The sequence below is a fragment of the Salvelinus namaycush genome, chromosome 28 (assembly GCF_016432855.1).
Source record: "Salvelinus namaycush isolate Seneca chromosome 28, SaNama_1.0, whole genome shotgun sequence".
NCBI classification, from domain to species: domain Eukaryota; kingdom Metazoa; phylum Chordata; class Actinopteri; order Salmoniformes; family Salmonidae; genus Salvelinus; species Salvelinus namaycush.
This window is the reverse complement of record NC_052334.1, coordinates 14,673,281-14,697,108: the sequence shown is the minus strand read 5'-3', so window position 1 is coordinate 14,697,108 and position 23,828 is coordinate 14,673,281. Positions and strand designations below refer to the sequence as shown.

General features: G+C 43.8%; 1 protein-coding gene across 1 annotated transcript in view; it reads left to right on the top strand.

The window, feature by feature from the left end:
• Positions 1-3,639: 3,639 nt before the first annotated feature.
• The window catches only part of LOC120023230 (G2/M phase-specific E3 ubiquitin-protein ligase-like), a 66,967-nt gene continuing 46,778 nt past the window's right edge, over positions 3,640-23,828 (top strand). The window contains exons 1-7 of the mRNA XM_038967276.1: positions 3,640-3,747; positions 4,766-4,853; positions 5,030-5,127; positions 5,487-5,588; positions 15,301-15,425; positions 17,063-17,231; positions 17,488-17,594. Of these exons, the coding sequence (XP_038823204.1) occupies positions 4,808-4,853; positions 5,030-5,127; positions 5,487-5,588; positions 15,301-15,425; positions 17,063-17,231; positions 17,488-17,594 (647 nt within the window). The 5' untranslated portion in view covers positions 3,640-3,747; positions 4,766-4,807. The remainder of the gene's footprint in view (positions 3,748-4,765; positions 4,854-5,029; positions 5,128-5,486; positions 5,589-15,300; positions 15,426-17,062; positions 17,232-17,487; positions 17,595-23,828) is intronic.

The following is a 23,828-nucleotide window of genomic DNA, read 5'->3' as shown; positions in this document are numbered from 1 at the left end:
GGAACACTTGTGTGTCCTCAGTGGTGTTGACAAACAAGGTAAATCAGTTCAGTTAGCCGTACAGTATTGCTCATGTTACACGTCAGAGCGAGAGAGGCTATATAGTTCAGTGTTTGAGACGCCTAAACTGAGTCTCATTACAATATACCATGCCTCGCTTCCCAATTAAATGAATCAGACTATGCATAGTCCTCCTGTAAAATATTCTCATGGATTCATGGCAGGTTGTAGTTACTGTGTTACTGGCTACTGTACATCATCTGGTCAATGCAATAGGTGAAAAACTGAAGGAGGGACAGGGAGATCATTATAGTATTATCTTATATTAGAATGGGACTTACATACTTTACTTATGGAGGTGCAATGTGCCAGACGATGGCATGCCATAGCTATCTGTTGTTCATGACAGCTGGTAGGTCCTCTGTTCTGAGACCAGTGTCTCGGCAGATGTTGCCCACGTTTCATGTGGTCATCCTGGAGGTCTTCGATTATCAGGGTACCCACAGTACGAGACTGCAGGTGGCCAGCTGGGAATGGGACATGAATGGGAAACTTGGACATCGCTCTGACTTTCCTCAGCTACATATGGTTCAAGGGATGTTTATGAATTTGCAAAAGATCAACCTTGCCAAAGATCAATTTTTGGTCCATGATTTTGTTAATTCTGATCAAATGTCTCAGATTATGCACACACAAAAATTACACTTTCAGAAACTTAACCCACCCCATTTTAGAATGTGACAAAGAGAATTGTGAAAAGAGGATATTCTGATACCGTATTCCAGTTTAACATTTGTCAAACGTCCTTTAAAAAACTATTCAGAAAAAAATTTAAAATGTTTTTTTAGGCCCTTGACACTTTCAAAAGCCTGAAATAAAATTAACTTAAAAGGAATTTATTGTCTATTAGCGCCATCTATTGGTGCAGTGAGACCAAAACCTTTGGCGATACAGAGTTAATCATTTCTGTCCACCAGATGCATAACATAGCCTTATGTACATACAATTAATTTAATCATAAAGAAGTTATGGAGCTCTATAAAGCAATGTATTCTTAAAGCATAGACAATTTTGGTTTTATGTAACCTGATGCACACAGATACATTTTTGTTATTTAATCATATGCTCTAATTTAATTAAATATTTACCTTGACATGTGCACCACACCAATATTTTTCCACAGTACAAGAGTTCCCAGTACCGGTATTTCAGACAAAAATGTTTACCTGAATAAACCTATATAAAAAAGACCAGAGTATGCCTGTGAATCAAGTATACTTAGAACATTGTATATGCTAGATATAAAGTCATAGGGCCTTTGTCTCCGTTTGTTTTGCTTCAGGGCCAGCTTAGGGACCCTATTTATTTTTAGGAACTCAGTCAGGGTGTCAACTTACTGCTGAGAGTTGTAAAAGTAGAATACACAAGGTGCAAGTTTGAAATTTGGTTGTGCATCAGCAATTTTTCTGTTATGTCAGTCACTCAATTAGGCATGTTAGCTAACAATTTTTAGATTGGTAAGTTAGCTGGCTAGACCATCTAAATCATGGCCAAATACCAACCAGGCACATGACCAGGGGCCCTGAACTCCACGGGACCCGCATTGAATGTTAGTCACTCTCACTCAGATATCATTAACATGGCATAAGTCATGGCAAAATGTTAGAATGGCAGGAAATTCACTTTAAAACAAAAACAATTTCTCCACCCCATGGCAAAATGGGGGGGGGGGGGGCACTAAAATGTTTTGCCTGCGAAATCTGGCTTATGGCCCCAAATGACTAGAACCGGCCTAGCCCAAGATGTGCTCTTAAGGAGCCTGCCATTACTCGTTATGTCCTTGGAACTTATTTTCAGAGGTTGACTGGCTCTGGCAGCCAAAAACTCCATCTAAACGTGAATAAATTCTCAAGTAAAGCCCTTTACTTTCATATCACATCAAAATAATGTCACAAATGCAAAATATACACTTACTGTACACCAGTGGTGTTCGGTGCCGTTTAAGATGAGGGAGGATTATTTATTTATTTTGAGCATGGCCTTGTTTCTATTACAGCATATTGGATGACTGTCATTTTTATATTCCATTCACCCAGCTCAATGTAACATTGATAGGTTTAGGCTACTACATGATACTCACATTTTCTCTGTACACATCATGAGGTTGCTACAACCTAGCCTAAGAATGAAAGTTTACAACGTCAAGGTGACAGACAGTAACACATGTAATACTGCCTTGCACACTCTTGTCTGCATCTAGCTGATCTAGGGTGTAATCATTAGTCCAACAGTTGAAAATTAGAGTTTCTATTGGGCAAATTCAGGGATGTATCCTTCTTTCGTTTAAAAACATTTTAACAGAATAGGCGGAATGAATACACCCCTGATCACAAGCAAACACAGTTAACTTTCATAGCAGCCACATAAAAACAGTACGATCACTTTGCTTGTTGTGTGTATATATAAAATTCCTTAGCGCAACTATCTACACGCTCTCCTCCTCTCACCTTTTCCCTTCGCTTGTGGACTTCAGTGCACAACACATCAGCTGTCTGTGACCAGGCAAAAAATAATAATAATACAAAAAAAAAATCCAAGCCTTCATATTATGACCGCTAACCACTACACACAGCCTACATCGTTGTCACGTCATAGTCAACATACTAGACATATCGTGTTAGTAACCACCTACAATCATGCAGTACCTTGTAGTCAGAAAACAGTTTAGCAGCTACACCGGCAGGCCACGGTGGCAATAAATAAATCAAACCAAAAGCTTACCTTGAAGAGTTCCACTGTCAAATTGTCATCTTTCACTCTCTTTGAGTCAACTACTCAACACATTTTATGCACTACAGTGCTTGCTAGCTGTAGTGTATACTTTCACTACTAGATTAATTCTCTGATCCTTTGATTGGGTGGATATCTCAGTTCATGCTGCAAGAGCTCTGATAGGTGAGAGGGCATCCTCCGGGAAGTTGTCATAATTACTGTGTAAGTCTATGGTTGTCACACAGATACACTACTGCCCTAAATGTTTACATTAAGAATCACAGAAAAACATATCAAATAATTTTTTGATATGTTTTTCTGTGATTCTTAATGTAAACATTTAGGGCAGTAGTGTATCTGTGTGACAACCATGAGCCTCCTAGGTTTTGTATTGAATTCAATGTACCCAGAGAACAGAAGCCAGCTGTTCTGCACCTAAATTTTAACAGTACTGGCACCATATTTCAGTCCCAAATCAAGCACTGAAGATAAGGTCCTTATGCTTCCACAACCGTACCGCAAGCAATGCTTGTTCAAGTTCACACCGAGCGTCAGGGCTCTTAACAAAACTCCACCTTACATAAGACGCCTTCGTCCAATGACTCTTATGTGTAATGTAATGGAACCGAGGGTCACGATCAAGGACTAGGGCCGGCCCTGGATTGCTTACTTAGTCTATATTTTAACATTACTATAATTAAATCAAATCTGATGGCTCCCCTCCCAGATCTTGTAGAAACATGAATATCAGTGGACTATATGCATTCGTTTCGGTTTTTATTTACATTTTCAGATAGGCTTTTATTCTGAAAATAATTAGCCGATTCTACCGGAAATCAACGTTGTGACTCTTCCCATTTCCGAATGTTTTGGTTCGGTTTGAAATTTACCCTCCAAAGACGAAGGGCGACGAGGGAAATTTAATATCATGGAAAAACAAACAAACTAGATTAAGTCCATATAAATCGAGTAAAAGTAAGATGCACGTTTGCATTCAATGTGTATAGTAGATAGCTAGATTTTAGCTATGCACTTCTGTAACATAGCTTATTAATTAGCTAGCTACTTAGCAAGCTAATGTGTTAACATATCATTGTCATGTATTTTTGGAAAGCACTAGAATCTAAATATCGAGAATGTCATTGGGTCATTACACGAATGCGTAAATCTCGTTGCTACTTATATAATATAGATAACGACTATGAGGAAGACTTTTGGAAAAAATATGCATCTAAGCTGAAGCTATTTCTAAATGCGCACGCATACCCATAGCTCTGGTTCACCGCGCAACAACGTGCTCTGGCACGTTTCCCCCCAGTTGTTTAGTCATTGTATTCAGTATACTTTCGTAACTCACCAACGTGAAGATGTTGCTAGAGTAATTTAAAACTTTTCTCTGTCCTCTAAAACGACTTTGGCATTTTATCAGCTGATGAACCATGTTTGGCTGTATGTACGCAACTGCAGCCTGCAATTCGGGACGTTCCTACATGTGGGCATTCCAGGAACGCCCCCCCGAGTATCCCATTGGTTCCTTCATGAACCACACCCCTCGAACGTCCCTTTTGTTTCTGCATGACAACCCCCCCCCTATAAAAGGAGGGGTTGAACGTCCAGAATTGCGGGTTGCAGTTACACCCTTCTCGCTGCATGCGCATCCGACATGTGCATGGACCAGAGTTAACATACCCGGAGAGTGGGTCCTGGCCCACCTGCATAAAGTAAACAATGGAGCCAATGTATTCCCAGACAGTTTCACATGCAAATAGCTATGATTATCTGTAGTGCCCAAGGTATGACATTCCATGCAACAGTAAGGTATTTGAGGTGTGCTCAATTCAACTTGGAGTTTGAACTTTTGGGACTATTCCATTGGTTCCATTCTACAAGGCAAACTAGCATAAGTTAAGCACAGCTCCAGTATTTGACATGTATCAGACACCGTCTGGTATCTTGAAAGTTTGCTGATACAGCTATGACATTTATTTTTCAGGCAATTTTCATGTGAAGAATCAAGGTCCTCTTACTATTGAAAATGAAGAGGAGGATTCGGAGATCCGATCAGGAATACTTAATAGACTGTGAGTAATCAGTATGAAGGCCACTATGTTGTTGTAGTATAACATTTTATCACCTTTTTTCAACACTTTGACTTTGATGACAATGGTGAGAACACACATGATCAAACCACCCTACCCGAAAGTTAAGGTACTTGTTTATTTACATTGAACTTGAAATGTCTTCTCTCTATTTTAAGGTTGTGCACTTTGTAAATGCAGTGAGAATTGTCCAGACAAATATGGCGAGAAGATCACACTTAAGTCACAGGAACTCACTGTGCACTACTTTTGCCTGGTAAGAGAGAGAGAGTGTGTGTGTTAGAATTACTCATTGTTCATGAATTATGGCCTAGCTTAAACCAAAATATCTTGTCATTGCGGAATACTATTTGCTCAAACAGTAATAATCTATTTGTTTTATCATTCAGTTGCTTACTGAAGACACCTTAAATGTACAGAATGTTTACAATGTCAGATGAAAGGTGGCAACTTAAATTCCCTGGTTTTCTAGAAATGTTGGTTAGAGGACTCCGGATTTTCTGCTTATTCCCTCCTGATTCCGGCAGTCCTCCAACCGGGATTTCCGGAAAACCAGGGAATTTATTGAAAGTTCCCGGAATTTTGCAATCCTATTCAGATGTTTTTATATTCCAGCTGATGTCAAGCGGCGTGTATCAGCGTGGAGAGGAAAACGAAGGGATCTATGGCTTCTTGGTGGATGATATTAAACAGGAGGTCCGCAGATCCTCCAGACTAGTAAGTCAGTGTGTTCATTCATATTGAGGGCGTATTTATTTATCCTACTTTCATTATAGGCAAGGTACCATTTAGCCCTTGATTATGACTCAAGAGTCTACCTCTGAAAATAACACATAGTTTCAAGTTTTAATGTCACATGCACAAGTGCAGTGAAATGCCTTTCTTGCAAGCTCAAAACCCAACAATGCAATAGTCAATAACAATGTAATGCAACAAATAACATAAGTTAGATCAAAAACACAAGAACTAGAAATAAGAAGAATACGAGAAAGTAAGTCAGAATACTATAAATAGGGTCAGTCAGTTCCAGTACCATATCTACAATGTGCAGGGATACTGGAGTGATAGCTGTAGATCAGGGTTCCCCAACTGGCGGCCCGCATTTGATTTTATTTGGCACAAGTTTTCTGAGCAAGGCAAATATACAGTACCAGTCAAAAGTTTGGACACACCTACTCATTCAAGGGTTTTTATTTTTATTTGTACTATTTTCTACGTTGTAGAATCATAGTGAAAACATCAAAACTATTAAATAACAAAGGTAGGGGTGGTATACAGAAGATAACCCGTAAAAGACAGAGTCCATATTATTGCAAGAACAGCTCAAATAAGCAAAAAGAAATGACAGTCCCATCATTACTTTACGACATGAAGGTCAGTCAATCTGGAAAAAGTCAAGAACTTTGAAAGTTTCTTCAAGTATAACATTCTCTGTTTCACAGAAACATGGCTCTCTCGGGATATGTTGTCAGAATTGGTTCAGCCACCGGGCTTCTCCATGCATCGCGCCGACAGAGATAAACACCTCTCTGGGAAGAGGAAGGACGGGGGTGTATGCTTTATGATTAACAACGCATGGTGTAATCATAACAACATACAGGAACTCAAGTCCTGCTCACCCGACCTAGAATTCCTTACAATGAAATGCTGGCCATTTTACCTACCAAGAGAAATCTTGTCAGTTATAGTCACAGCTGTATACATTCCCCCTCAAGCGAACACCAAGACGGCCCTCAAGGAACTTCACTGGACTCTATGTAAACTGGAAACCATATATCCGGAGGCTGCATTTATTGTAGCTGGGGGTTTTAATAAAGCAAATTTGTGAACAAGGCTACCTAAATTCTATCAGCATATTGATTGCACGACTCGCAGGGCTAATCCTCTCGATCACTGCTACTCTTAACTTCCGCGATGCATAAAACGCCCTCCCTTCGGCAAATCCATCTTCCTCGTTCCGTCTTATAGGCAGAAACTCAAACAGGATGTACCAGTGACGAGAACCATTCAACGCTGGTTTGACCAATCGGAAGCCACGCTTCAAGATTGTTTTGATCACGCGGACTGGAATATATTCCGGTCAGCCTCAGAGAACAACATTGACTTATACTCTGACTCTGTGAGTGTGTTTATTAAGAAGTGCATTGGAGATGTTGACTATTAAAACCTACCCAAACCAGAAACCGTGGCTGAATGGCGGCATTCGCGCAAACTGAAAGCGCGATCCAGCGCATTTAACCATGGAAAGAGGTCTGGAAATATGGCTACATTTAAACAGTGTAGTTATTCCCTATACAAGGCAATCAAACAAGCGAAATGCCGGTACAGGGACAAGGTGGAGTCGCAATTCAACGGCTCAGACACGAGACGTATGTGGCGGGGTCGACAGGAAATCACGGACGACAAAAACAGCCACGTCACTGACACCGACATCTTGCTTCCAGACAAACTAAACACATTCTTTGCCCACTTTGAGGATAATACAGTGTCACTGTCGCGGCTTGCTAACAAAGATTGCGGCCCCTCTCCTTCTCAGTGGCTGACGTGAGTAAAACATTTAAACTTGTTAACCCTTGCATGGCTGCTGGCCCAGACGGTATCCCTAGCCGCGTCCTATGCTTTGAAAGGCTAGTCAAGGATCATATCACCGCCACCTTACCGGCCACCCTAGACCCACTTCAGTTTGCATACTGCCCCAACAGGTCCACAGATGACGCAGTCGCCATCACACTGCGCACTGCCCTATCCCATCTGGACAAGAGGAATACCAATGAAAGAATGCTGTTCCTGGGTCTCAACCCCTCCCTGTGCAATGGGTTCTGGACTGTCTGATGGCCGCCCCCAGGTGGTGAAGGTAGGAAAAAACGTCTCCACTTCGCTGACCCTTAACACTGGGGCCCCACAAGGGTGTGTGCTCAGCCCTCTCCTGTACTCCCTGTTCACCCACGACTGTGTCGCCATGCACGCATCCAACTCAATAATCAAGTTTGCAGACGACACAACAGTAGTGGGCCTGATCACCAACAACGATGAGACAGCCTACAAGGAGGAGGTGAGGGCACTCGGAGTGTGGTGTCAGCAAACAGCCTCTCACTCAACGTCAACAAAACAAAGGAGATGATCGTGGACTTCAGGAAACAGCAGAGGGAGCACCCCCTATTCACATTGAAGGCAGAGCAGTGGAGAAGGTGGAAAGTTCCTCGGCGTACACATTACAGACAAACTGAAATGGTCCACCCACACAGAGAGTGGGGTGAAGAAGGCGCAACAGCGCCTCTTCAACCTCAGGAGGCTGAAGAAATTTGGCTTGTCACCAAAAGCACTCACAAACTTTTACAGATGCACAATCGAGCGCATCCTGTCGGGCTGTATCACCGCCTGGTACGGCAACTGCTCCGCCCACAACCGTAAGGCTCTCCAGAGGGTGGTGCGGTCTGCACAACACATCACCGGTGGCAAACTACCTGCCCTCCATGACACCTACAGCACCCGATGTCACAGGAAGGCCAAAAAGATCATCAAGGACAATAACCACCGAGCCACTGCCTGTTCACACCGCTATCATCCAGAAGGCGAGGTCAGTACAGATGCATCAATGCTGGGACCGAGAGATTGAAAAACAGCTTCTATCGCAAGGCCATCAGACTGCTAAACAGCAATCACTAACTCAGAGAGGCTGCTGCCTACATTGAGACCCAATCACTGGACACTTTAATAAATTGATCACTAGTCACTTTAAACAATGCCACTTTAAATAATGCCACTTTAATATTGTTTACATATCTTACATTACTCATATCATATGTATATACTATATTTTATACCGTCTACTGCACCTTGCCTATGCCGCTTGGCCATTGCTCATCCATATATTTATGTGTACATATTCTCATTCACTCCTTTAGATTTGTGTGTGTTAGGTACTTGTTGGGGAATTGTTAGATTACTTGTTAGATATTCCTGCACTGTCGGAACTAGAAGCACAAGCATTTCACTACACTAGCATTAACATCTGCTAACCATGTGTATGTGACCAATAAAATTTGATTTAATTTGAAGTGCAGTGGCAAAAACAATCAAGCGCTATGATGAAACTGGATCTCATGAGGACCGCCATAGGAAAGGAAGACCCAGAGGTACCTCTGCTGCAGAGGATACATTCATAAGAGTTAACTGCACCTCAGATTGCAGCCGAATTAAAAGCTTCACAGAGTTCAAGTAACAAACACATCTCAAGATCAACTGTTCAGAGGAGACTGTGTGAATCAGGCTTTCATGGTTGAATTACTGCAAAGAAACCACTACTAAAGGACACCAATAAGAAGAAGAGACTTGTTTGGGCCAAATAATACGAGCAATGGACATTAGACCGGTGGAAATCTGTCCTTTGGTCTGATGAGTCCAAATGTGAGATTTTTGGTTCCAACCGCCGTGTCTTTGTGAGACGCAGAGTAGGTGAATGGATGATCCCGAGTGGCGCAGCGGTCTAAGGCACTGCATCTCAATGCAAGAGGCGTCACTACAGTCCCTGGTTTGATTCCAGGCTGTATCACATCTGGCCGTGATTGGCAGTCCCATAGGGCGGTGCATAATTGGCCCAGCGTCGTCCGGGTTTGGCTGCGGTAGGCCGTCATTGTAAATAAGAATTTGTTCATAACTGACTTGCCTAGTTAAATAAAGGTTACTTTTTTTATCGATGCATGTGTGTTTCCCATCGTGAAGCATGGAGGTGTGATGGTATGGGGGTGCTTTGCTGGTGACATTGTCAGTGATTTAGTTAGAATTCAAGGCACACTTAACCAGCATGGCTACCACAGTATTCTGCAGCGATACGCCATCCCATCTGGTTTGCGCTTGGTGGGACTATCATTTGTTTTTTAACAAGACAATGACCCAACACACCTACAGGTTGTGTAAGGCCTATTTGACCAAGAAGGAGAGTGATGGAGTGCTGCATCAGATGACCTGGCCTCCACAATCACCCAACCTCAATCCAATTGAGATGGCTTGGGATGAGTTGGACCGCAGAGTGAAGGAAAAGCAGCCAACAAGTACTCAGCATATGTGGGAACTCCTTCAAGACTGTTGGAAAAGCTGGTGAAGCTGGTTGAGAGAATGCCAAGCATGTACAAAGCTGTCATAAAATCAAAGGGTGGCTACTTTGAAGAATATAAAATATATTTTGTTTTGTTTAACACTTTTTTGATTACTACATGATTCCATATGTGTTATTTCATAGTTATGATGGTTATTGATGATAGTTATTGATGATCCCTGATGTAGATACGCTACATGACCAAAAGTATGTGGACACATCTCATTCCAAAATCATAGGCATTGATATGGAGATGGTCCCCCATTTTCTGCTGTAACAGCCTACACTCTTCTTTCCACTAGATGTTGGAACATTGCTGCGGGGACTTGCTTCCATTTAGCCACAAGAGCATTTGTGAGGTATGGCACTGGTGTTGGGCGATTAGGCCTGGCTCACAGTCGGCGTTCTAGTTCATTCCAAAGCTGTTTGATGGAGTTGAGGTCAGGGCTCTGTGCAGCCCAGTCAAGTTCTTCCACACCGATCTTGACCAAATCCATTCCTGTATGGACCTCGATTTGTGCACTGGGGAATTGTCATGCTGAAACAGGAAAGGGCCTTCCCCAAACTGTTGCCACAAAGTTGGAAGCACAGAATCGTCTAGAATGTCATTGGACTGTATGCTGTAGTGTTAAGATTTCCCTTCACTGAACTAAGGGGCCTAGCCCGAACCATGAAAAACGGCCCCAGACCATTTTTCCGTCTCCACCAAACTTTACAGTTAGCACTATGCATTCGGGCAGGTAACGTTATCTTGGCATGTGCGGCTGCTTGGCCATGGAAACCCATTTCATAAAGCTCCCGACTAACAGTTTATGTGCTGACTTTGCTTCCAGAGGCAGTTTGGAACTCGGTAGTGAGTGTTGCAACCGAGGACAGACAATTTTTACGCGCTTCAGCACTCAGGAGTCCCGTTCTGTGTGCTTGTGTGGCCTATGACTTTGCGGTTAAGCTGTTTTTTGTCCTAGACGTTTCAACTTCACAATAACAGCACTTACAGTTGACTGGGGCAGCTCTAGCAGGGCAGAAATTTGACGAACTGACCTTTTGGAAAGGTGGCATCCTATGACGGTGCCACGTTGAAAGTCACTGAAATCTTCAGTAAGGTCCTTCTACTGTCAATGTTTGTCTATAGAGATTGCATGGCTGTGTGCTCGGTTTTATACACCTGCCAGCAACGGGTGTGGTTGAAATAACCGAATCCACTAATTTGAAGGCGTGCCTTCGGAAAGTATTCATACCCCTTGACTTTTTCCACATTTTGTTACCTTACAGCCTTTTTCTAAAATTGATTAAATAGTTGTTTTACTCATCAATCTACACACAATACCTGATAATGACAAAGCAAAAACAGGTTTTTAGAAATTGTAGCTAATTTTTTTTTATTTTTTATTAACTGAAATATCACATTTGCATAAGTGTTCAGACCCTTTATTCAGTACTTTGTTGAAGCACCTTTGGCAGCGATTAGAGCCTCGAGTCTTCTTGGGTATGATGCTACGAGCTTGGTACACCTGCATTTGGGGAGTTTCTCCCATTTTTCTCTGCAGATCTTCTCAAGCTCTGTCAGGTTGGATGGGGAGCATTGTTGCACAGCTATTTCCAGGTCTCTCCAGAGATGCTCCATTGGGTTGCTGTCCTGGCTCTGGCTGGGCCAATCAAGAACATTCAGAGACTTGTCCCGAAGCCACTCCTTTGTTGTCTTGGCTGTGTGCTTAGAGTCGTTGTCCTGTTGGAAGGTGAACCTTCGCCCCAGTCTGAGGTCGTGAGCGCTCTGGAGCAGGGTTTCATGAAGGATCTCTCTGTACTTTTCTCTGTTCATCTTTGCCTTGATCCTGACTAGTCTCCCAGTCCCTGCCGCTGGAACACATCCCCACAGCATGATGCTGCCAGCACCATGCTTCACCGTAGGGATGGTGCAAGGTTTCCTCCAGACGTGATGTTTGGCATTGAGGCCAAAGACTTCAATCTTGGTTTAATCAGACCAGAGAATCTTATTTCTCATGGTCTGAGAGTCTTTAGGTGCCTTCTGGCAAACTCCAAGCGGGCTGTCATGTGCCTTTTACTGAAGAGTGGCTTCCGTCCAACCACTCTACCATAAAGGCCTGATTGGTGAAATGCTGCAGAGATATTTGTCCTTCTGGAAGGTTCTCCCATCTCCACAGAGGAACTCTGGAGCTCTGTCAGAGTGACCATCGTGTTCTTGGTCACCTTCCTGACCAAGGTCCTCAGTTTGGCCGGGCGGCCAGTTCTAGGAAGAGTCTTGGTGGCTCCAAACTTCTTGCTGCAGACATTTTTTTGTACCCTTCCCCAGATCTGTGTCTCGACACAATCCTGTCTCTGAGCTCTACGGACTATTCCTTCGACCTCATGGCTTGGTTTTTGATCTGACATGCACTGTCAACTGTGGGACCTTATATAGACAGGTGTGTGCCTTTACAAATTATGTCAAATCAATTCAATTTACCACATGTGTACTCATATCAAGTTGTATAAACATCAAGGATGATCAATGATGCACCTGAGCTCAATTTAGCGTCGCATAGCAAAGGGTCTGAATACTTATGTAAATAAGGTATTTCTGTGGAAAAAGTCAAGGGGTATGAATACTTTCTGAAGGCACTGTATGATGTATGCATAGGGGTAAGGTGACTAGGCATCAGGATACAGTGGCTTGCGAAAGTATTCACCCCCTTGGTATTTTTCCTATTTTGTTGCCTTACAACCTGGAAGTAAAATAGATTTTTGGGGGGTTTGTATCATTTGATTTACACAACATGCCTACCACTTTGAAGATGCAAAAATGTTTTTATTGTGAAACAAACAAGAAATAAGACAAAAAAACTGAAAACTTGAGCATGCATAACTCCCCCCCATAGTCAATACTTTGTAGAGCCACCTTTTGCAGCAATTACAGCTGCAAGTCTCTTGTGGTATGTCTCTATAAGCTTGGCCCTTTTAGCCACTGGGATTTTTGCCCATTCTTCAAGGCAAAACTGCTCCAGCTCCTTCAAGTTAGATGGGTTTTGCTGGTGTACAGCAATCTTTAAGTCACACCACATATTCTCAATTGGATTGAGGTCTGGGCTTTGACTAAGCCATTCAAAGACATTTAAATGTTTCCCCTTAAACCATTTGAGTGTTGCTTTAGTAGTATGCTTAGGGTCATTGTCCTGCTGGAATGTGAACCTCTGTCCCAGTCTCAAATCTCTGGAAGACTGAAACGGGTTTCCCTCAAGAATTTCCCTGTATTTAGCGCCATCCATCATTCCGTCAATTCTGACCAGTTTCCCAGTCCCTGCCGATGAAAAGGTGGTGGTGCCCCTTGCTTAGTGGTGTTGCAGACTCTGGGGCCTTTCAGAACAGGTGTATATATTCTGAGATCATGTGACAGATCATGTGACACTTAGATTGCACACAGGTGGACTTTATTTAACTAATTATGTGACTTCTGAAGGTAATTGGTTGCACCAGATCTTATTTAGGGGCTTCATAGCAAAGGGGGGAATACATATGCACGTAGCACTTTTCAGTTTTACATTTTTTTCATTTCACTTCGCCAATTTGGACTAGTTTGTGTATGTCCATTACATGAAATCCAAATAAAAATCGATTTAAATTACAGGTTGTAATACAACAAAATAGGAAAAACGCCAAGGGGGGTGAATACTTTTACAAGGCACTGTATATGATAAACAAAGTTGCAGCAGCGTATATAATTATTGTATGTGAGGGTAGAGGTAGTATAAATGTATGTGCATATTATGTGTTTGTGAGCAAATGATGGAGTGAATCTTTGTGTGTTTTGGAGTGTCAGTGTGCTTGAGTGTGTATGGCCCTTTGAGTGCGTAGAGACAGTGATAGAAGCTGTTCAGGAGCCTGTTGGTGTCAGCTGTACGACCTTTTAAGGATTTGAGGGCCCATGCCAAACCTGAGGGGGAAGAGGCGTTGTCATGCCTTCTTCATGACTGTGTGTGGACCATTTTAAGTCCTTAGTAATTTGGTCAACGAGGAACTTGAAGCTCTTGACCTGCTCCACTGCAGCCCCATCAATGTAGTCCACGATAAGCTCCCTGGTCTTACTGACATTAAGGGAGAGGCTGTTGTTCTGGTACCACACTGACAGGTCACTGGTCTACTGTCGTGTTGTCAGCAAACTTAATGATGGTGTTGGAGTCATGTGTGGACACGCAGTTGTTGGTGAACAGGGAGTACAAGAGGGGACTAAGCATACACCCCTGTGGGTGATGAGTTTGGAGGGGACAATGGTGTTGAACGCTATGGTGTAGTCAATTAACAGCATTCTCACATAGGTATTCCTCTTATGTAGGTGGGTGAGGGCAGTGGGGGAGCAACTGAGATTGCGTCGTCTGTGGATCTGTTGGGGCGGTATACAAATTGGAGTGGGTCTAGGGTTTCTGGGATGATGGAGTTAATGTGTGCCATTACCAGCCTCTCAAAGCACTTCATGATTACAGATGTGAGCGCTACAGGGCGGTAGTCATTGTGGCATTAAGCCAGCTGTTCTGCGCATGCCCTGGAATACTGTCGGGCCCCGCAGCCTCGCAGGTGTTGACCTGGTTAAAGACCTTACTCACGTCAGCCTCGGAGAGCGAGATCACCCAATCCTCTGGGTTGGTGGCAGCCCTCACAACCAGCACGATGTTGTTATTGTCGAAGTGTGCAGAAAATGTATTGAGTTCATGTGGTAGAGAGGCATCGTTGGGCAGACCACGGCCAGGTCTTTGTAATCCTTAATGAACTGTAGCCCCTGCCACCTACGGCGGAGCCTTTGTAATATGTAGTACGGTAACGTTAAGCTCCTTTAAGAGTACATCTTGGTCTAGGTACCATTCAACCTCTTCAGCTCAGCAGGCACTTTGATTGATGCTTGTCACCGTGGAGATATAGTATAAAACATGCACAATATGTTTCTATTTAATTCTGTGCTTGCCATGGCCAACATGGCCTAAACTGTTTCGGTAGAGGAGAGTTTATGCAGAGTGGCTTGACACACCAGGTAGAGGTCAGGAGCTTGATCACTCACCGAGCAGAAACTTTTCTCACCTGCTGAGAGACTAAGGCTGATAGGCTCACTCAGCACCAACAGTAGTGCCGTCCATACAAGTTATTTAGTATGATGTATGATGGTTGTATTAGGATTACCCTAATCCTAGAGTCTTTGTCCACTCCAAGCCTAAGCAGCACTTTTATCACAAAACGTATAGAGTACATATTTTAGATGTTGCCTGCAATCGTTTCTGGTTGCTTGGATTCTTGTTCAAAAACATCATGTCCTAAATGTACTTTTTTGCTTTCTGTGTACCCTGTGTTTAGAAATGTGCAGTCTGCAAGAAGAATGGTGCTTCAGTTGGGTGCTACGTCAAAAGCTGCCAGAAAAAGGTCCATTTTCCATGTGGCAAACAACACCAATTCATCTTTCAATTCACAGATTTATTTCCGTAAGTGACGATGATTATATATCACCAGTATGTATTAGAGCTGGGACTTAATCCGAAAATGATCAACACCGACATTGCCTTCCTCTTACCGAAGAGTTCTGCATATGTCGGTAATTTTGCTACACAACATTATTGTAGATTGTTCTAAAACCATTATTTGGTCAACAATAATAGCCTATGCATTATGTTGATTCCTGCTATGAAAGTGTGTACCTATCCCGGTTTCACTGTCGACTGCTGACTCTCACTCCCTTTCCGCACTGTGCGCTCCTGCTTAAAATTGAATTGCGGGAGAAATGCAGTTTTCAAAGCAACTACTGTTGTTCTAGTAACAGAGAGGAGAGTCATAACTTTCTGTGACTATATACTCTATTCTCAGCTCTTAATATTGAGTTCATGACGACACCACTTTACAACCAGAGTAGGCCGTAGTATGGTTTTGATGCGACTGCGAAGCTGAGCGAGCCATTTGCAGTGAATAGGCCTACATCAATAGCCTAGGAATAGTGCTGTAAAGTACTGATTTACTGATAGATTAATCAATTAGCCTACATGGCTATCTAGCAACAATATCATATTTAGAGTTAGCAATCTAGCTGTCTTTGCGTTGCCATTTTCTCAGTTGGTGAATAATATAGTCTATAGGCCAATATACACAGAGATGTCGGCAAATTCTCTGAAGAGCCTAACATAAATGTGATAATTCTGGATCCTATTTTGACAGGCTGCATATCAAAATATCAATCATGCATTCCCTGGATATGTTAGATGAAATAGCGTTCTGTTTGAATAGTAGGCTCCCATCTCAGGTGTCTAACTTGGCACTGAAAAAAACCCATCTAGAGCCCTGCCACTAATGGAAAGTTATTGTTATCTAGTAAAATAGTTACATTTATTACGATATTACTTTTTATCCATATTGCCCAGCTCTAGTATGTGTTGTGTCTAGAGATTCTAAACATAATAGACAGCAGCCATGGCAAACGTAGTAACAGGAGATAATTAGGCTCAGCTCTTGTTTTAGAGATTAGAAATATATAATTCATTCAAAAACAGTAAAGTCATATTGGCCTTCATCAGAATGAAATAACAGCTGTGCCTATTTTCTCCTTGTGAACTTTATTTTTGTTTTTAATTTAATCTTTAACTAGGTAAGTCAGTTAAGAAAAAAATATTATTTACATTGACGGTCTAACAAAAGGCCTCCTGCGGCAACGGGTGCTGGGAATTTAATTAAAATATAGGACAAAACACACATGACAAGAGATACACCACACCACTGCATAAAGAGAGACCTAAGACAACAACAGAGCATGGCAGCAACACATGACAACAAAGCATGGTAGCAACACAACTTGACAACAACATGGTAGCAACACAGCATGGCAGCAGCACAACATGGTAGTAGCACAAAACATGGTACACACATTATTGGGCACAGACAACAGCACAAAGGGCAAGAAGATAGAGACAACAATACATCATGCGAAGCAGCCACATCTGTCATTAAGAGTGTCCACGATTGAGTCTTTGGCTACGCCTCTACTTTTAGTTGGTTGAAGTACTCTTATCTCTCAGAAACATTAACAACAAGCCATGCTTTATACCGTGGTGCGTCTCTGATTGTATTCCCCCAGGTCCTACTGTAAGGATCACAGTCCCACCCAGTCCTGGCCAGTGTCGGCTTGTGTCAGTGAGCCTATGTCCTGCTCAGTGTGTCTGGACCCCATAGAGCCTGTCCTCTCCTACTCCGTTCTCAAGTGTCCTGCCTGCCATGGCAGCTGGTTTCACAGAGACTGTGTGCAGGTAGCTACATCCCAGACTAGCAATGGCCCTCTTGGGTGAATGTGGGAATAAATTATTTTTCATACTATATAAAAGGTGTTGTAACAGTTCCTTGCAATGTGCTGCAATGTGCATAACCCTTATTTCACCCTCTATATGGCATTACATTTGCATATATGGGCTTTGTGAAGCATCTATGATGGCCGTATAAAGAGTTTATGAAGGCTTGTAAGTGACTACATGCATTCTCTTATTTATTTCCTATGTATTCCTCCAGAACCAGGCTCATAGTGCTGGCATGTTCTTCTTCAGATGCACTCTGTGCAACAACAAGGACATGTTCCAGCAGGAGATGTTCCGGATGGGAGTCCACATACCTGAGAGGTATTATTATTTTAATTGTCTACTGTATGTATGGTCCAGACTCTACTGTATGTATGGTCCAGGCTCTACTGTATGTATGGTCCAGGCTCTACTGTATGTATGGTCCAGACTCTACTGTATGTATGGTCCAGACTCTACTGTATGTATGGTCCAGGCTCTACTGTATGTATGGTCCAGACTCTACTGTATGTATGGTCCAGGCTCTACTGTATGTATGGTCCAGGCTCTACTGTATGTATGGTCCAGGCTCTACTGTATGTATGGTCCAGACTCTACTGTATGTATGGTCCAGGCTCTACTGTATGTTTGGTCCAGGCTCTACTGTATGTATGGTCCAGACTCTACTGTATGTATGGTCCAGGCTCTACTGTATGTATGGTCCAGGCTCTACTGTATGTATGGTCCAGACTCTACTGTATGTATGGTCCAGGCTCTACTGTATGTATGGTCCAGACTCTACTGTATGTATGGTCCAGGCTCTACTGTATGTATGGTCCAGACTCTACTGTATGCATGGTCCAGGCTCTACTGTATGTATGGTCCAGGCTCTACTGTATGTATGGTCCAGACTCTACTGTATGTTTGGTCCAGGCTCTACTGTATGTATGGTCCAGGCTCTACTGTATGTATGGTCCAGGCTCTACTGTATGTATGGTCCAGACTCTACTGTATGTTTGGTCCAGGGTCTACTGTATGTATGGTCCAGGCTCTACTGTATGTATGGTCCAGGCTCTACTGTATGTATGGTCCAGGCTCTACTGTATGTATGGTCCAGGCTCTACTGTATGTATGGTCCAGGCTCTACTGTATGGTCCAGGCTCTACTGTATGTATGGTCCAGGCTCTACTGTATGTATGGTCCAGACTCTACTGTATGTTTGGTCCATGCTCTACTGTATGTATGGTCCAGGCTCTACTGTATGTATGGTCCAGACTCTACTGTATGTTTGGTCCAGGCTCTACTGTATGTTTGGTCCAGGCTCTACTGTATGTATGGTCCAGGCTCTACTGTATGTATGGTCCAGGCTCTACTGTATGTATGGTCCAGGCTCTACTGTATGGTCCAGGCTCTACTGTATGTATGGTCCAGGCTCTACTGTATGTATGGTCCAGGCTCTACTGTATGTATGGTCCAGACTCTACTGTATGTTTGGTCCAGGGTCTACTGTATGTATGGTCCAGGCTCTACTGTATGTATGGTCCAGGCTCTACTGTATGTATGGTCCAGGCTCTACTGTATGTATGGTCCAGGCTCTACTGTATGTATGGTCCAGGCTCTACTGTATGGTCCAGGCTCTACTGTATGTATGGTCCAGGCTCTACTGTATGTATGGTCCAGACTCTACTGTATGTATGGTCCAGGCTCTACTGTATGTATGGTCCAGGCTCTACTGTATGTATGGTCCAGGCTCTACTGTATGTATGGTCCAGGCTCTACTGTATGGTCCAGGCTCTACTGTATGTATGGTCCAGGCTCTACTGTATGTATGGTCCAGACTCTACTGTATGTTTGGTCCATGCTCTACTGTATGTATGGTCCAGGCTCTACTGTATGTATGGTCCAGGCTCTACTGTATGTATGGTCCAGGCTCTACTGTATGTATGGTCCAGGCTCTACTGTATGTATGGTCCAGGCTCTACTGTATGTATGGTCCAGACTCTACTGTATGTTTGGTCCAGGGTCTACTGTATGTATGGTCCAGGCTCTACTGTATGTATGGTCCAGGCTCTACTGTATGTATGGTCCAGGCTCTACTGTATGTATGGTCCAGGCTCTACTGTATGGTCCAGGCTCTACTGTATGTATGGTCCAGGCTCTACTGTATGTATGGTCCAGGCTCTACTGTATGTATGGTCCAGACTCTACTGTATGTTTGGTCCAGGGTCTACTGTATGTATGGTCCAGGCTCTACTGTATGTATGGTCCAGGCTCTACTGTATGTATGGTCCAGGCTCTACTGTATGTATGGTCCAGGCTCTACTGTATGTATGGTCCAGGCTCTACTGTATGGTCCAGGCTCTACTGTATGTATGGTCCAGGCTCTACTGTATGTATGGTCCAGACTCTACTGTATGTTTGGTCCATGCTCTACTGTATGTATGGTCCAGGCTCTACTGTATGTATGGTCCAGGCTCTACTGTATGTATGGTCCAGGCTCTACTGTATGTATGGTCCAGGCTCTACTGTATGTATGGTCCAGGCTCTACTGTATGTATGGTCCAGACTCTACTGTATGTTTGGTCCAGGGTCTACTGTATGTATGGTCCAGGCTCTACTGTATGTATGGTCCAGGCTCTACTGTATGTATGGTCCAGGCTCTACTGTATGTATGGTCCAGGCTCTACTGTATGGTCCAGGCTCTACTGTATGTATGGTCCAGGCTCTACTGTATGTATGGTCCAGACTCTACTGTATGTTTGGTCCAGGCTCTACTGTATGTATGGTCCAGGCTCTACTGTATGTATGGTCCAGGCTCTACTGTATGTATGGTCCAGGCTCTACTGTATGTATGGTCCAGGCTCTACTGTATGTATGGTCCAGACTCTACTGTATGTTTGGTCCAGGCTCTACTGTATGGTCCAGGCTCTACTGTATGTATGGTCCAGGCTCTACTGTATGTATGGTCCAGGCTCTACTGTATGTATGGTCCAGGCTCTACTGTATGTATGGTCCAGGCTCTACTGTATGTATGGTCCAGGCTCTACTGTATGTATGGTCCAGGCTCTACTGTATGTTTGGTCCAGGCTCTACTGTATGTTTGGTCCAGGCTCTACTGTATGTTTGGTCCAGGCTCTACTGTATGGTCCAGGCTCTACTGTATGTATGGTCCAGACTCTACTGTATGTTTGGTCCAGGGTCTACTGTATGTATGGTCCAGGGTCTACTGTATGTATGGTCCAGGCTCTACTGTATGTATGGTCCAGGCTCTACTGTATGTATGGTCCAGGCTCTACTGTATATATGGTCCAGGCTCTACTGTATGTATGGTCCAGGCTCTACTGTATGTATGGTCCAGACTCTACTGTATGTTTGGTCCAGGCTCTACTGTATGTATGGTCCAGGCTCTACTGTATGTATGGTCCATGCTCTACTGTATGTATGGTCCAGGCTCTACTGTATGTATTGTCCAGGCTCTACTGTATGTATGGTCCAGGCTCTACTGTATGTATGGTCCAGGCTCTACTGTATGTATGGTCCAGGCTCTACTGTATGTATGGTCCAGGCTCTACTGTATGTATGGTCCAGGCTCTACTGTATGTTTGGTCCAGGCTCTACTGTATGTTTGGTCCAGGCTCTACTGTATGTTTGGTCCAGGCTCTACTGTATGGTCCAGGCTCTACTGTATGTATGGTCCAGACTCTACTGTATGTTTGGTCCAGGCTCTACTGTATGTATGGTCCAGGCTCTACTGTATGTATGGTCCAGACTCTACTGTATGTTTGGTCCAGGGTCTACTGTATGTATGGTCCAGGCTCTACTGTATGTATGGTCCAGGCTCTACTGTATGTATGGTCCAGGCTCTACTGTATGTATGGTCCAGGCTCTACTGTATGGTCCAGGCTCTACTGTATGTATGGTCCAGGCTCTACTGTATGTATGGTCCAGACTCTACTGTATGTTTGGTCCATGCTCTACTGTATGTATGGTCCAGGCTCTACTGTATGTATGGTCCAGGCTCTACTGTATGTATGGTCCAGGCTCTACTGTATGTATGGTCCAGGCTCTACTGTATGTATGGTCCAGGCTCTACTGTATGTATGGTCCAGTCTCTACTGTATGGTCCAGGCTCTACTGTATGTATGGTCCAGGCTCTACTGTATGTATGGTCCAGACTCTACTGTATGTTTGGTCCATGCTCTACTGTATGTATGGTCCAGGCTCTACTGTATGCATGGTCCAGGCTCTACTGTATGCATGGTCCAGGCTCTACTGTATGTATGGTCCAGGCTCTACTGTATGTATGGTCCAGGCTCTACTGTATGTATGGTCCAGACTCTACTGTATGTTTGGTCAGGGTCTACTGTATGTATGGTCCAGGCTCTACTGTATGTATGGTCCAGGCTCTACTGTATGTATGGTCCAGGCTCTACTGTATGTATGGTCCAGGCTCTACTGTATGTATGGTCCAGGCTCTACTGTATGGTCCAGGCTCTACTGTATGTATGGTCCAGGCTCTACTGTATGTATGGTCCAGGCTCTACTGTATGTATGGTCCAGGCTCTACTGTATGTTTGGTCCAGGCTCTACTGTATGTTTGGTCCAGGCTCTACTGTATGGTCCAGGCTCTACTGTATGGTCCAGGCTCTACTGTATGTATGGTACAGACTCTACTGTATGTTTGGTCCAGGGTCTACTGTATGTATGGTCCAGGGTCTACTGTATGTATGGTCCAGGCTCTACTGTATGTATGGTCCAGGCTCTACTGTATGTATGGTCCAGGCTCTACTGTATGTATGGTCCAGGCTCTACTGTATGTATGGTCCAGGCTCTACTGTATGTATGGTCCAGACTCTACTGTATGTTTGGTCCAGGCTCTACTGTATGTATGGTCCAGGCTCTACTGTATGTATGGTCCAGGCTCTACTGTATGTATGGTCCAGGCTCTACTGTATGTATGGTCCAGGCTCTACTGTATGTATGGTCCAGGCTCTACTGTATGTATGGTCCAGGCTCTACTGTATGTATGGTCCAGGCTCTACTGTATGTATGGTCCAGGCTCTACTGTATGTATGGTCCAGGCTCTACTGTATGTATGGTCCAGGCTCTACTGTATGTTTGGTCCAGGCTCTACTGTATGTTTGGTCCAGGCTCTACTGTATGTTGGTCCAGGCTCTACTGTATTGGTCCAGGCTCTACTGTATGTATGAGTTCCAGGCTCTACTGTATGTATGGTCCAGACTCTACTGTATGTTTGGTCCAGGCTCTACTGTATGTATGGTCCAGGCTCTACTGTATGTATGGTCCAGGCTCTACTGTATGTATGGTCCAGGCTCTACTGTATGTATGGTCCAGGCTCTACTGTATGTATGGTCCAGGCTCTACTGTATGGTCCAGGCTCTACTGTATGTATCGTCCAGGCTCTACTGTATGTATGGTCCAGGCTCTACTGTATGTATGGTCCAGGCTCTACTGTATGTTTGGTCCAGGCTCTACTGTATGTTTGGTCCAGGCTCTACTGTATGTTTGGTCCAGGCTCTACTGTATGTATGGTCCAGGCTCTACTGTATGTATGGTCCAGACTCTACTGTATGTTTGGTCCAGGCTCTACTGTATGTTTGGTCCAGGCTCTACTGTATGTATGGTCCAGGCCTACTGTATGATATGGTCCCAGACTCTACTGTATGTTTGGTCCAGGCTCTACCTGCTATGTTTGGTCCAGGCTCTACTGTATGTATGGTCCAGGCTCTACTGTATGTAGGTCCAGACTCTACTGTATGTTTGGTCCAGGCTCTACTGTATGTATCGTCCAGGCTCTACTGTATGTATGGTCCAGGTCTACTGTATGTATGGTCCAGGCTCTACTGTATGTTTGTCCGGCCTCTACTGTATGTATGGTCCAGGCTGTCTACTGTATGTATGGTCCAGGCTCTACTGTATGGTCCAGGCTCTTACTGTATGTATGGTCCAGACTCTACTGTATGTTGGTCCAGGGTCTACTGTATGTATGGTCCAGGTCTACTGTATGTATGGTCCAGGCTCTACTGTATGTATGGTCCAGGCTCTACTGTATGTTGGTCCAGGCTCTACTGTATGTATGGTCCAGGCTCTACTGTATGTATGGTCCAGGCTCTACTGTATGTATGGTCCAGCTCTACTGTATGTATGGTCCAGACTCTACTGTATTTGGTCCAGGCTCTACTGTATTATGGTCAGGCTCTACTGTATGTATGGTCCAGGCTCTACTGTATGTATGGTCCAGGCTCTACTGTATGTATGGTCCAGGCTCTACTGTATGTATGGTCCAGGCTCTACTGTATGTATGGTCCAGGCTCTACTGTATGTATGGTCCAGGCTCTACTGTATGTATGGTCCAGGCTCTACTGTATGTATGGTCCAGGCTCTACTGTATGTATGGTCCAGGCTCTACTGTATGTTTGGTCCGGCTCTACTGTATGTTTGGTCCAGGCTCTACTGTATGTTTGGTCCAGGCTCTACTGTATGGTCCAGGCTCTACTGTATGTATGTCAGGCTCTACTGTATGTATGGTCCAGACTCTACTGTATGTTGGTCCAG